This window comes from Eretmochelys imbricata, chromosome 10, assembly GCF_965152235.1.
Source record: "Eretmochelys imbricata isolate rEreImb1 chromosome 10, rEreImb1.hap1, whole genome shotgun sequence".
Taxonomy (NCBI): domain Eukaryota; kingdom Metazoa; phylum Chordata; order Testudines; family Cheloniidae; genus Eretmochelys; species Eretmochelys imbricata.
This window is the reverse complement of record NC_135581.1, coordinates 8,340,207-8,355,614: the sequence shown is the minus strand read 5'-3', so window position 1 is coordinate 8,355,614 and position 15,408 is coordinate 8,340,207. Positions and strand designations below refer to the sequence as shown.

Here is a 15,408-nt window from a genome sequence, read left to right as displayed (position 1 = left end):
TACAAATGCTTGAAAGAAGTACTAAAAAGTAACACTAAAATACTGTGCTCTTGGTGTGCATACATAAATTCAGCTAATGCTAATTAATGAGTTGTGTGCTTTAAAGGAATAGACTTTTCAGCTGCAAAGAATGTGAAATCATTAGAATGTGAATAGCATTAATAGAATCAAAGAATGTGAATAGCATTAATCTCTAGTTTTTGGTTATGTATATAAAAGTAGTCTGACCTCATTGGGAACTGTAATGGAGACATTTATATCACAATGCCTTTGATGTGTACACTGGCAGCTGAAGAAATGTGTAGCAAGAGAACTCACGTGGTTTAACAGTGGAAGCTATAAAGTATTCCTTCCAATGGAAATAGCTTATTTTACTTCCATAGGGATAGGGTAGGCAGATACTTGCTATGACTCTTTTTACTCATTAATTTAAGTTGAAAGCCTCTAGCTCTAACCTTAAATTATTTGCCAATTAAAACTTTTTATGGAAGATAAAGTCCATTATTTTTAATAGTAATATTATAACTTCCTGTCCTTCCATTCTGTTGTAATGAAGTGTGTATGTTTGAGCTGTTTTCTTGGTACTTGAGATAATTTACCCCAAATCTACCATAATCTTGTTAATTATATAAAGTATTGGAGTATATACAGCAGACTTTGTACTGTGCACATTGGGGTGCTGAAGGAGGACTTGTCTTTAAGAGCTCTTAATCAAGCGTTGAAACGATTATGAAATTCTTCCAGCCTGGTGGTTTTGTTGTCCTCTGTTTTTTTTATTCCATAGATTTTCTTCTCTCTGCTCTGAATGAGGAGTGACTCCTCTGTAAGGATGTCTCCTGCAGGATTCCCTACTGGCTTTGGTACTTTGGCACCCAGCTGTGTAGAATCAGATTGTTGACAAATATATAACTGCAAACAAACTCTCTATGCACTACATGATTATTGGCTCTAATGATAGTTTGAATATATAGTAAAAGCTGTGTTATCCAGCACTTTACCAACCATAAAGCTCTAGAAACCGGCATTTCTGATATCTCCCATTACAAATCTTCAAATAGGGTTGCCAGATGTCCGGTTTTCCACCAGAATGCCCAATCAAAAAGGGACCCTGGCAGCTCCGGTCAGCACCGCTGACCAGGCCATTAAAAGTCTGGTTGGTGTGGGACCAGCAGGCTCCGTACTTGGCTTCACATGGCTCCCTGGAAGCAGCAACATGTCCCTGCTGCTCCTAGGAGGAGGAATGGCCAAGGGGGCTATGGGCGCTAACCTGGCCTTCCCCGAGCACTGGCTCTGCAGCTCCCATTGGCCTGGAACCATGGCCAATGGGAGCTGTGGGGGTGGCACCTGTGGTCAGAGGCAGTGCACAGAGCTGCCTGGCCGCGCCTCCACCTAGGAGCAGTAGGGACATGTTGCCACTTGCAAGGAGCCGCCCGAGGTGAGAGTTGCCCAGATCCAGCACCGTGAGCCCCCTCCTGCACCCCAGTCTCCTGCCCTGAGCCCCTTCCCACATCCAGACTCCCTCCCAGAGCCCACACCCCGCATCTCCTGTGCCCCAGCCCTGAGCTACCTCCCGCACCCAAACTCCGTCCCTGCATTGGTAAGTATAACTCTTAATTAACCGGAATTTTTGACTAACCAGCACCCCTCATTCCTCCAACATGTCAGATAACAAAGCTTTTCCTGTAGCTAGTGTTTATAGGGTGCTTAATAGATCTGAAGGGTCCTGTAGCGTTGTTATGCCCTGAATAATTGTAAAACTTTACCTGATTTTGGCATCAGAACCAATACTGTAGGTTTAAAGTAAATCATCTTCATTGCTAATTGAAAGAGGATGGCTAATAGCATACATTGTTCAAAATTGTTTGTTTGTTGCTGAAGAAAATGAACAATAGATAACACTGGTAAAGTACAACCCTAGTGTAAACTGATATTGTACAATTCATACCACTACTTCTCCAGTTTAATTATGTCCTTCTAACATTTCTTACTGTCTCGTTCCTGGGTTAGACCTCAGGTTAGACTCTCAGCCACTTTAATGATATTCTCATAAAGTCGTTATTATTAATTTGTTTTCTGATAGTGTTTAAATGCCCCAAATCAGGATCAGGAGTCCATTGTACTAGGCACATACACAACATAACAGTCCCTTCCCCAAATTGTTTACAATGTTAACAGAAAAGATAGACAAGCATGGGGAAAAGATGTAGCATATAAGCAGAGTGATGGCTGGTAAACACCATGTCAATTCCTTTTTTTTAAGTTTCCCTTTTTAAAAGTATATATAGTGAGTTATAGTGTGATCGGGGGTCAGGATGAATTAATAAAGCTTAGGAGCGAAAAAAGGAAGACTAATATGGGGAGGGGAGGAAGGGAAGGTTAAAGGGGAATATGACGAGCATAAAGAGTGAAGTTGCAGCAGAGAGACACTGAGGAAAGGGTTGAGGTGGTTTGAAGAAAATGTCCTGCAATCATCAAGGAAGAAAACATGTCTAGAATTAAAGAAAAGCGGGGGTGAGGAGGATGGAGAATTGGTCAGGAAGTTCCAAAAGTTCTGGTAATGATGCTACTTTAAGTTCTAGGTGAGCTAATGGAGCCTCTTGGCTACAAGAGGCTGACTCCACCCAGTTTGTCTCCCAGACTGGACTGGCTGGGGCAGGGCAGGGAACTAACTGTATGAACCCTGGTGCACTGGGCATGGGGGAACCCCAGAAGGAGATCCCCGCTTTGTCTGGGGGCAGTGAGCAGCACAACCCCAGTTGCATTTTGTTTTTAAAATCTGCTACAGAATCAGTCAAAACTATTCCTATTAATCCTCTTAATTTGATAATGGTTTCCATTGTAGAAAAATAATTTTAATTTTGTCACCTTAAGCTGGGAATAAAGGAAATTCAAAATCAGAAAAATGGAGGAACCAGCATCTTAGGGAAAACAGTGGTGTTCTTCTCAGTTGTCCTAAGGATGCAAGTCATGCTCTGTTGCTGTTCAGAGCTAGCAAATTCATCATTTGGCAGCACCCATTTGAATTTTGTCACTTCCCTAAGTACACTATGTTTTGGTCTGTTTTGAATGACTGAGAATCAACAGCTTGCTATGATTAAAATTATTAAATTTATTTCTATCTCATCCAGTGTATTAATAAAATGTTTTTTGCCTGGTCACCTGACACTTCCTTTTATTACAGCTCTTTCAGTTATTTAGTGTCCTGCCACTATTTGACCTGAAAGAAAGAGGACTTTTGTAACATTGGTCATAATTAGCTTTTTCTCTCAATTTTAATTTGGAAAAACTAACGTTTGCAGTAAACAGCTTTGCAGAAGATCATTGGCCTGAACAAATGTACTTGAAATTTTTAATGTATTTGAATGTTTAGTGCCTGATCTGTTTGAGTTTTCATTCAGGTTTTAATATACACTTTGAAGTTATTTAATGAATTTGAACAAAAACACCTGCGTTTTCTGTTTTAGAAATAAGAAAAAGTAAATTCACCCCAGCATATCAACTCTTCAGATTGTGGTATAAAACTAACTCTGCATGCCTAGTAATCAGTTGCTTTAATTATGGCTTTTGGTTACTTGAATCTTGCCTTGTACTTATGTATTGCAGAATACAAGGCAAACTTGAGCCAGCTAACACTTTTTATCATTGGTGGCTTCTTCCTCTGGCTTTAACAGTTAAATAACTTGTACTGTAACTGAAAAATCCCCAACAGGTTTTCCAATTTCTATGTGTACAGACATTTTTGTGAAGGATATTGGTACATGGAAGATAGAATGCCAAACCTGGAAGCCTTTATTCTAGATTTGAACTCTCACTCTTTCTCTCTCTTTTTTTTTTTTTTTTTTTCTTTCTGTTTTGCAGCCATAGACCTTTTGTATGGGGGTATATACTGCTTTATGTGTCAAGATTACATATACGACAAAGACATGGAACAAATTGCCAAAGAGGAACAACGGAAGGCTTGGAAATTACAAGGTTTGGTTTTCATGCCTGAATTTCTTATATTTGTTTTTAATCATACCTGTCCCTCCCATTTGTCAATGGCAAAAACCAGTAAGGGGAAGAGAGAGATCTTTAGGGACAGTAGTGCAGATTGTGGGAGAGACAGATTTATAGATATTGCTGTCCAGGAGCTAGACGGTTAGTTTAATATGTGCACCACACTAAATTATAACAAAATTTTATTTTTTTAATTGCAACATAATATAAAATCCTCTATCATGATCATGGACAACTTACCTAATGTCATCAGAATGAGATCTATATCAGGTAGAAAATGTAACAATCTACCTCTTAGACTATCTTAGGTATCTCAGGCAAGAAATCTGTTCCCCTCACATGAAATGCCACCTTTGTCTGTGATTTTTTTATAGAATGTGCCAGTTTACATACACACCCATCTTCTGATTGTACACACACAGTATATGTGTAAAGATATTTACACACAAATATATGTACACACATTTGTTTTGTTATTCAGTTTGCTTTCCCTAATTTTTTCTTTTTTAGCCTTCACCCCAACAGTGGTTTCTCACTACCAGTGTACAATGACAGGTAAGAGGCGTGGGCTAGCGACGCACTTCACTAACAAGCGTCCCTTTGCTGATTATCCTGCCATGTTAGACATGAATCATGGTTAAGAATGCCAGTTTTATAATGCAGATTGTTTTCCTCTTATTTTGGTTATGTTCCAGGGGTCCAGTAATAACAATGTACTTAATTTCGCATATCCTTTCCTTGATTGAGCTACTCCAAAGCAAATATTTTCCTTTTTTGGAGGGGAGAGGACGTAGAGATTCTCTTAACCAATCTCAGTAGTCTTTAAAGGATCTCTCATGGAAGCTTAACATCTTCCATTTTCAGTGGTTCCTAGAAATGTTTTTTCTTAAAGTGGAGAAGTCTATATTTGAAGGCAGACCGTTTATACCCAATTATACACTGATCTTAATGAATCTGACATTCCTTTCCAGTGTGATAGACCTAGCCAGGGGCTGATATGCAAATAAACTATTCCCACCCTGAACTTAAGACATCTTTTAAGAGTAGCAGCTGTACGTATATTAAGCAGACCTTAACTGGAACATTCTTGGTGTATCATGAAACAATAGCTGCATATTGACTTACTGCTAAAAAAACCCAAATTCTCCTTTTTGCCCCATACTAGTATATTTTGAAGCAGTTCAGTCAGAGGAAGGGAAGGTAGTAGAGGATCTTAGAACAAGACAATCATGGCATGAAATGCTTTCCTGCAAAGTATTTTGTTGCAATTATCTGGGAAAGTATTTTTAAACCTTGCATTTGGTCTGTGCGCCTCTATCTTTAATAACTCCTCAAATCTGTTTATAATTTGCTGTCTTGAGCCCAAGAGTTAATCAATTATGAGAGCAAAACAGTTGCTCAGGACACAATAGTAATTTTATGGACTTTTTCTCTCCATTTTAATGAGTAAATTCAAAGAGCATTTTCTTAATTTCACTGTCCCCAGGAACAGTACCTCTGTACTTTCTGAATCAAGACACACCAGTGTGCCTTCCAACAGATGTTAGCATTTTTAGAATAGTTCCGAAAGAGTTATGTACCACATTTTCAGATGCAGGAGTCCAAAACAGTAATAAACTGTTAAGATAGAAAATGTAGCTACTTCTGTTCCTGAATTTAAAGTACAGGAATATGCAGTATAGATATTTTCTTTAAAGCTGTGGCATAGGATTCTCCATTTAAAATGTTTCATTTTGTAACTTCCCTTTGTGCTGCAATTTACTTATCAGACATTTTATTGAGGAATGTTGAAGAGACATGTGCACACTGGAGGGACGGCAGAGAATTGTCTTCTCCTCAGCCACAAGAACCTGCACTGTACAGTGGTTCATGTCATTTAAAAGACAGCAGAGTTATAAATAATCTCCAAATAGGATGCTAGAGTTAACAGTACTGCTCAGAAACTGTTTGAATGTCTCCATCCTCCACCGCACACTTCAAATGGTGAGATGGGCTTAAAAATGCAGAAGTTTAAGAATAGTAAATTCAGATTTAGTATTTGCCTTCTGGTTTTTGTGCTTTTAGCGTTCACATTTTCAGTCTTTTCTCCACAATCATGAGAGCTAGAAACTTTTTTTTAAAGACAGCTGAGATTCTAATGTAATAACATGACTCCAGGAAAAGAGACTTTAAGAAAAACCCTGAATATCACAAGACTTGTGATTAAAATGTTTAGAGTTGGAAACGCTGGAATAATATCAGAACAAGTTGAAGACAGGATGTTCTGGGTAGCCAGACCCACAAGTCCAGCCATAGTTCAAGATTAAATCCTCAATTCTTAGATGCAACTATAAGCAACAAAACAGTGTTAATGTTGTAATTCTCCCATATTTCTCAAGTATTGAATGTTTGCATATTTAATGGTGAGGAGAAGAAAATGTATTTGGGTATTCTGTGTGTCTCAATTCCTAACTAATGTTCAAAATCTGGATTTACTTCAGAATACCAAAATCATTAATCTATATTAATGAGTGCCTGCAAAATAAGTTTTGTTGTTTTTTTAAAAATTTTATTTTAAAAACTAGAACCCAATAAAGCCTCTGAAAACTCTAAATACCTGGATATATGGCCACTCATTAAAATACCTAAATAAACTTTAAAACGATTTCTGAATGGAGATCTCATATGCCAAGCTGCAATTGTTAATACCTATTTTACAACACCATTTTGAAAACAGTGAGTTTTCTCTCCGATAGTAACACTGCTTTCCCTTAACCATAAGTGGGAATTTGTACATGCCTTGAGATTTTCAGTCTATTTAAGATTGTTCATGTTGCAGATTTTAGTGCACTCTTGTGTATTTTCATACCCCCGCCCCGCCATTCCTGGGAAAATGTGAACCACTGCCAAAGAGTGGGATCAATTTTTCCATATGTTTTGGGGGGCACACTCGATTTTCTCCTTACATTTTATAAAAAGAATAAGTGTAAAGGGAACAGGAAGCCTTTGAATCTGCTTCCTTCAGCTCCCTATCTCTGCTTTAAACTCTATTGCGGAACAAAACTTGTGACCTTTCTAGTGAGAGGTTTCCTGTAAAAGAGATGTCACACCTGTTTTGCTCTTGATGTTTGTCCTGGCATTTAACTTTGTGTGTGTGTTTTGTTTTGTTTTTTTTTTAATTACTACTTAAACAAGACTTAATTGCTTCACCCAGAATCCTGCAAAGCTGTCAGATCTTTTATTTACCTTGACTTCTTTAAAATTACTTGAGGACTCAGATTTGCTGTTAAGCACTTGGATCCCAAACCTACAAACACTCAGGCAACATGCTTAACTTAATGCATATAAATAGTTCCATTGACTTGTGTGGGGCTCTTCACACACATAAAGTTAAACCACCTTGGAGTGCAGGATTGGGGCTTTAGTGTTAATATTTTCACTCTTATCCAGTAAACCAATATTTGAACATACTGGATGTGTTTATTGTTTGAACAGTCCCATTAAATAATTAACCAAAGTCCTGTACAATACCTATTGACAATGTATACTAAATTGGTCATTTTTAAATTGTAGCATAACTGAATTTTAGGCTTGCAACTGGCCAGTCCAATAGCTGGTAGTACTAAAATGTTGGAAATAATATAAAATTCTGACAGTTTGCTTGCAAAACCATGTTATAAATTAATACAGAAATATTGTTAATCTGAAAAGATTTGCTGAAGCTGTCTATTGAAAAGCTTGTTGCAAGCCAATGTTCTGTCATATGTGGACTGTCCATATGTGTGTCTCTGTAATGCTGCTTCATTCAGCATTTGCCTGTGCATACTGTATAGTGTATTCAAAGCATTGCAGCTGTTTAATCTCCTCAATCTATTACATGGTAATTAGTTTCCCTTTTTATTTTCCTTGTATTTTTCGTTAATGCTGAACCTTGGGAAAAGGGAAGGGGTGTTTGTTAGTTCTTGTGCTCTTTCATTAAAAATTGTTGAGTCAAATAAAGTAAAGAGATATATGAATCTACGTAGATTTGAAGTTTGTTGTCTTCATGAATCCAAGAATGCGACCTCAGTCATATGCAGGAACCTTGAGGGTCAAGAGTAACTATGACTCAAACATTTTGGATGGGTAACTTCTGACAGGCAGAGCTATTTCTGAAAATGAAGATCAAAGAGCTATTAAAAATGAAACATGTACCATGCAGAATATGTAAGCCTCCAGCTATATTTTCTACTCATCTTCTTTTCATGTGTATGATTTATAATTTATTTTCTCTAGCACAGTACTGTTTCATCGATATGCATTCTGCACAGAATAAGATGAACTCTAATTGACTTTAATCCTCAATTTTAGAATAGATTGCCTGTCTTTTTTTTTTTTTTTTTTAATATGCCAAAATGCTTTTGTGATTTACTATAACTAGCCTTGCATAGCAATTTCTCTTTGCTGCATAGAATGCTGCAGCAGCCTTTAGCTGGTCAGCTCTTGGGTCTTTTATTGTTGCTGTAGTTTTCATATTTCATATTATACTGTAGACACCTTTGTGCCCACATCTAATCTGTCCTGTTGATTACTGGCTCTCCTGACTCCCCCCTACCCTCCAGTCCCCCAAACAAAATAAATGTTTTTGAAACATAGCATTGGGGGCTTTTATTTTAAGAAAATAATTAATATGACAAATTTCAACTACAGCTCTTGAGAAAATAAAGTTTTTCTCTGGGTAGTGGGGAGTTAAATTAAAAACCCCCACTACATCTAGCTATATTTCTGGGGAATGTTAGGGTATTCGACCTTCATTCTACTAGAGTCTCTGTTTGCTATTACCCAATACTACAGTGGCATAGTGAGAGTTATAGCAGCATACCCCCTAATACGTGATGAGGGAATACACTATTAAGTATTTTCCAAATCCTCTAAAACCTGCTTTGCATCTATTAAGAGTAAGGCTGTAGCTGTCCGGTACGTTGGATCTATTTTGGCTTATTTACCATATTTGTCGTTTCATTGAAGAGATATGGGGACAATTGTCTAAGTTGCCCTGTATCTCAGCCAATCTCTGCTTAGCCCCAAGACATGCGGTTGTGCTGGCAATATGACCCCTTTGAGCCCAAAGAAAATCATGGACACTTGAAACAATAGATAATACTGGATTGGCCTTCATGCTGGGGTCCTTTTTAATTGGAGGTTTTTTTCATCCATTGGTGGAAAGACTGTTACTTGGAAACAGATAGATAGGAATTCTATACAAGTAACTGCTTTTGTGTACTTTTAGCCCATGTTTATGGGAACATATTGTCAAGGTCAATTGCTGCCTTTCTGAACAGTAATAAAAAGCAAGCTGGCTATTGTCGTTTTTTGTATACTGAATCCAACCTAATGGACAGTGCATCACAACCTTTTCTTGAAAGTATCCTTTCAGCTGTTCTAGCTAACAGCACCCTGAAACTTTCTTTTCGTCTGCTCAGGCATTGGAGAGAAGTATTCAACATGGGAGCCAACCAAACGAGAGTTAGAATTGCTACGACACAACCCCAAGCGGAGAAAAATAACCACAAATTGTACCATAGGTAAGTCAAGGAAACAGTTTTTCAGATGATTACTTCACCAACGGCTCTTTCAAAGCCCTGTGATGTTTTTCTTGCCTTTCAAGGTTTTAATGCATGTGCTCGGGTTGTCTCTTACAATTGTTTTTCTTTTTAAATGTGTCATGTCATCTGAATGACCACTGTGTACTGAATTCCATCCTCTCTCCTCTATAGAAGGATGTGTGCTGTGTCATTTCAGATACTGAAGATAGTAATTTCCAAAGGAGACCTTCAAAGTAGGAGACTCTTAAGCCCTGTGTATACTAGGAAATTCTATGGGGAAAAAATCCCCACTGATGGTACCACCAGTTCAGCTGAAGTTTTAATTGACATGGTAAAAACAATGGGAGCTACGAGAACTAATCTACATGAGAGCTCCCATTAGTGCTACCACCAAGGCAGTTGCACCAGTGGATTTCTCTTGTTCAAACATAGTCCAAATTACATCATCCTTTCACTTGAGAGCTTTTTTTATTTACCAAATAGGAGTTTCAGTCTTTTTACCAGATGGGAACTTTGACTTTTTCCTTCTACTTTAGAGGATCCAGAAGAGAGGAACAAAAATGATAAAAGGTTTAGAAACTCTGACTATGAAGGAAGGTTTAAAAAAAAAGAACTGGATATGTTTAGTCTTGAGAAAAGAAGATTGAAGGCAGACCTAATACATCTTTAATATAGTCTCCTGTAGTGTTATAAAGAGGATCGTAAACAATTGTTCTCCATGTCCACTGAAGGTAGGACAAGAAGTAATTGGCTTAGTCAGCAGCGGGAGAGGGTTATGTTAATATTATAAAGCTTTTCCTAACTTTAAGGAGTAGGTTACCAAGGGAGGTTGTGGAATCCCCATCATTGGAGGTTTAAGAACTGGCCAGACAAATACCTGTCAGGGATGGTCTAGGTATACTTGGTCCTACCTCAGCACAAGGGGATGGCCTAGATGATCTCTCGAGGTCCCTTCGGGCCTTACATTTGTATAATTGTATGTTGAAAACTCCAGAAGGGGTCTTTCAGATTCCTATTTTGAACCCAAATCACATAGTCTGTTCTCTAGCTTGTTTGTTTTAGATTTCAGTTCCTATATTCACAGATTCCAAGGCGAGAATGGATCATTATGTACAAATCAAATATTGTAGCGCACAAAGTTAGTATACTCACTTTGGAGCCAAGAGCTATCTGAAATGCAGGCATAATGAGAGATGACTGGGAAACAGCTGGGGAAGAGAGGAGAAAACATGCATAAGTTCTCACAAAATGTAGATACTATTTTTCATCAAAACTTCCTGACCAGCTCTAATGTTGACTAAACTGGTCAGTAATAATCCTGTGGCTGTGTTTTCTTTACAGTGTAATGCATGCTAACATTCAGTTGAATGTTTGAAGTATGAAGATTTCTGAGATTAGGATGATAACCGTAGGCCCAGATTTTTACAGGTATTTAGGCATTGCTCTGTTCAGCATTGCAACGCCCAAGTCTCATTTTCAAAAGTGACTTAGGAGCTTAAGTTCCATTTCTTTCAATCTGACTTAGACTCTTAAGTACCTGTCACTTTTGGAAATGAGACTGAGTCAGTTAAGTGTTGTAATGCTCAGCGGAGCGATGACTAGATTCCTTTAAAAATCTGTGCTGTAGTCACTAGAAGCAGGAAGCAGTTTGTGAAGTCCTTAAATTTTGCCTCATTTTTCAAAACTACTGTAAGCGCTATGTTGTCATAAAGTGCATCATCTAATGTTCATACCTTTTCACCCTCCAAAATTCTTTGGGGGTAATGATGAATAAAATAATAGCTTTATATACATATTTCTAATACAGTAGTGCATAAATAATGCAATACATGTATACAGTACCTGAAACTCTGGATTGAGAAGCAATAATGTGACTTCAAGAAAAGAAGTCAAGATCTGGGGATAGAACGGTAATGTCAAGGAAAGGACATCTATTTTTGCAACAATAGAGCAGAAAAAAGGGTTGAAACACACCTGGACCTTGAACACTTCAAGCAGCCTAGGAAAGCATTCTAAACTTAGCTGGTTTGTTCTCTCTAATGCTTATTCATTTTGGGACTTGATTTTTTATGAAACTGTAATATATTGTATAAGAACTATATTACTAATTACTTGGCTAAATGAATTCTACAGGACAAATGGAAGTGGATTTGATAAACTGTTAAGGTGCATCTGACCTTTCGGAACGATGAAACGTTTTTGGATGTTTCTCTTTCCATTTTGATGGAATGAGATGCTGATTCTTAAAAGACTTCTAATTTTTAGTCTGTTAAAAGGGATGGTTCTGACTGCATGAAATCTTTTACACACAGCATGGGGGGAAAGTGCTCATGAAACACAGGGGATAAGGGCAATGACTGATGTCTTTACTTCTGCAGGCATGCTTTTAATAATTTCTCCTACTGAGCCCTGGAGCTGTCCGTATGCCAAGATTTAAAAAGAGAAAAAAATCAAAGCACCCAAGAGACTTAATGCAGTTTTGGGCTACAGCTAAAAGCAAACGACTTGATTTCTTTCACCAAAATACATTAGGGGTTTAACGGAATAAAATGGTCATTGTCCTTAAGCTTTTTTTCAGTATCCCCGGCTTATTGCTAAATCTGTACCTGTGTGCAGACTGAAATGCTGTAGCTACCTGGACGTGCCCATTTCTCTCTTCTGATGCTCATTTCTTCAGACATCAGGTCTTTATTGATCCATAATAGACCTCTGTTTCCTCTTCTGAGGTAGATAAATGAGCCAGAGAACATGCATAGATGTCTGATTGTATTGGCTCTGATAATGAAACTTATGCTGATAACCAGCTGTATGTGTCGCAAGCCTATTGATTGATTCTGGTAACATGGAGAATCCAGTTTAGACTAATTTAATGTCTTTTACCTTTTTGTAAAGCTGATTTAAAAGAAAAAAGGCAGATGCTTGCTTTCTCCCCCTCTCCCTTCCTCCTGGTGTATGCCCAGCTGGATTATGGGAATTGCATTTTGGATTTTTTTAACTTCTCAGGTATGACATGTTGAAATGGTTATTGAGCCTCTCATACTGGTTCTGTATAGCTTTAAATGATGTATACTTGTACTGTAACTAATGAGGATGGCATGGTATTCCTGGAATCCAAGACAATACAGACTTGGAGTAGCTTGGAAAAATATGTACGTTTGTGGGTTATCCATGGGGGAATTTTGAAAAGGAGGGTTTGCCATAGTGAGAACTTCACTAATATGGACTGTAATGTACTGGAAGCTGGTTCAGAGGTATAAAATAACCATCTGTGTGGTTTCCCATTAGGTTTTACACCATTAGTCTTTAAAACACATCACTCCAGAGTCATGTGGATTTTTAACTCCCTGGCGAAGTCTGCTTTGCACTGCAAGTTATTTTCCTTCTCTCGTCTTGTAGTGCTGAGAAATGACCTTTTGTGGCTTCTTTAGTAGCTAGCTGGCTCTGTGGACTAGCTTTTCTGAACTGGCTGAACAGCACAACAGCAGTATCCTCAGTCTTGCACTGGCACCATAAGTTAACTATGTAGAATGAACTGCCATAAGATGAGGTTTTTATCACCTAAGAACTAATAATTCACCAGTGGGAATGCTCCCGTCTACCTTTTATTTCAGTCAAAATAAAATTATATTTCCTTGTACATAGTAACTTTAAAATTTTGACCAGTAGTGGATAAAGAACCTCTTATATACATCATGAAAAGACTGATCTCCAAGAGTTGTTGGATCTCACTGGCCCTACAGTCTCTCTGATTTTTCTTCAAACTGGATATCTGTATCTCTCTCACCAGATACTTGCGTCCTAACCGTGAATATACACACAGTAAATTTTTTGCTGAATCACTTTTGTGCCATTGTGCAGATTAAAATAGTTCTAGCAGTGGTGCAGGCTGGAGAATCCTAAACTTTTACTGGTTCTTGCTTTCTGGATGTTCACCGAAGAATCAGCCTCACAGTTACATTTGCCTATCTGTGAAGTGACTTCGGGACAAATTGCTTAAGAGCCAACAGTGAGCTCACTGCTGATGCAAATAATGACACATGGTCCCTGCCCTAAGGATCTAATCTAGATTAGACAGGCAGTTCAGTAGGCATATAATACATGGGGTGAGTTTGCAAACTTGAAATGCTGATAGTCATTATTTAGTCTTTGCAGAATTAAATAACATCTTGGTTTCGGATTCAAGACTTACTGGTTTGGTTTGATAAATTTCTGACGTGCTAATTACACCCAAAAATCCTTAAGGACAATTTGTGTATGATAAAATTTAGATAATGCCACCCTACTGGATTTTTTTTTTCCAGACATACAAGGGAAAACTCAATTTTTAAGTCCGTCTCCTGTTGCTCTATGGAGGCACTACACTCAGCTAACCTATCAAACTACTACATTCAGATGTACAAGAGAGGTTTTTATTATGGGGGTGGGCTGGGTGGGAAGGAGATGTAGCATCTTTGGGGGGCCATTTTCATAGCTCATCTTCTTCTCATATCATTAGTCCCTACAAAAGATTAGTACTCCTGAGCAGACTGAGGTATTAGCTAGCCTGTCTCTAATTAGCATATGAAATGACTTTGTGGCTGAAGACTCTGCTACATTACCAGTAGAAAGAATTAGACTCTAAAAGCACATGGATAATTAGCTAGCTAGAGCCACCTGGGATTCCCATTTTCAGTGTTGCAAAAAGGCAGAGGGGGGAGCCTTTAGAGCAGAATGAGCAAATCCTTTTCAGAAAGAATGATGGGGTGTGGGGGAGGTGACAAAAACAATAGCTACATCGCAGTGGCAGGTGGTTTTTGCAGCTGTGTGACACCAAGCAGGATGACGTGAGAAAGAGAGGCATGAGTGGAATAAATATTGCAGCAGTGCTTCAGTGTAAAGGTGGCTAAGGGAGATGAACAGTGGCCTGGAAATTATATCTGGTTCTCTAGACAAGCTACCAGAAGCATTGCTTTATCTTTCAATGTTATATAAACTATGCATGAGTAGCCATGCACAAGGGCCTAACTAGAAAAGACTTGAAGATGTTGTGGACTGCATTAATACTTTAAAGTATTTTGTGACTGTGCTATCTTTTTGGTGTACTTGCTTTTTCGTCTAAGACTTCTTAAACTAGCACAGATGGAAAAGGGGAGCGAAAACACTCTGACACAGTACAGAACTTTTAACACTGGTTTAAATTTTAATTGTGAGTTGGACACATTAGTGGGCACATATTTGAAATGTGGCCACCTATGCAATGCATTTAAAATGGATTTCAGTTCTCTAACTTTTAACTTTTTTTTTCCTCTGCTTTGTCGGATTAAACAACATTTTGAATCAGTCAAAATGGGGTGCATAATGTCCTCTTAAGTGCTACCCAAATAAATGCCTCCTGCATAAATACTATCCACTCATCTTACCTTGTAACTACATCCACCATCCATCTGGAAAATTGTTAATTATTCCCTACGTTAATTAACCAATCCTAAAATATCCTGCAATACAGCACCAAATACAGTGATAAATGTTTTATGCAGTAAACATTCCTTTTCCCTCAGGGAAAGGTGTAAAGGCAGAAAATGAATTTTTATGTTTTGGGGCGGGGGGCAGGTTTCACTCGCTGCAATATTCTCTTTCCCCGAATATTTACGTCCTCCCATCAACTTTTTGAGTATTGCCGTATGAAGGAAAAAAGCCTGTTTAAAATAAACAAAAAATGTTTGTTTTTATTTACTCAAAAAGGCACATGTACGATGTCTAGACAGGCTTTCTGAAGGTATACTACAGCAGTAAACCCAGTTGAGCAGCCATCAGTGAAGGAAGAACCAAAGTAGCTGCTTTAGAAGTTCAAAAAGATTTTGTTGCTTCT

The 15,408-nt window shown here is 38.1% G+C and overlaps 1 protein-coding gene across 1 annotated transcript in view; it reads left to right on the top strand.

The window, feature by feature from the left end:
- The window catches only part of USP22 (ubiquitin specific peptidase 22), a 188,601-nt gene that overhangs the window by 104,839 nt on the left and 68,354 nt on the right, over positions 1 to 15,408 (top strand). Inside the window, exons 3-5 of the mRNA XM_077827691.1 lie at positions 3,859 to 3,972; positions 4,507 to 4,551; positions 9,438 to 9,539. Coding sequence (XP_077683817.1) covers positions 3,859 to 3,972; positions 4,507 to 4,551; positions 9,438 to 9,539 — 261 coding nt within the window. The remainder of the gene's footprint in view (positions 1 to 3,858; positions 3,973 to 4,506; positions 4,552 to 9,437; positions 9,540 to 15,408) is intronic.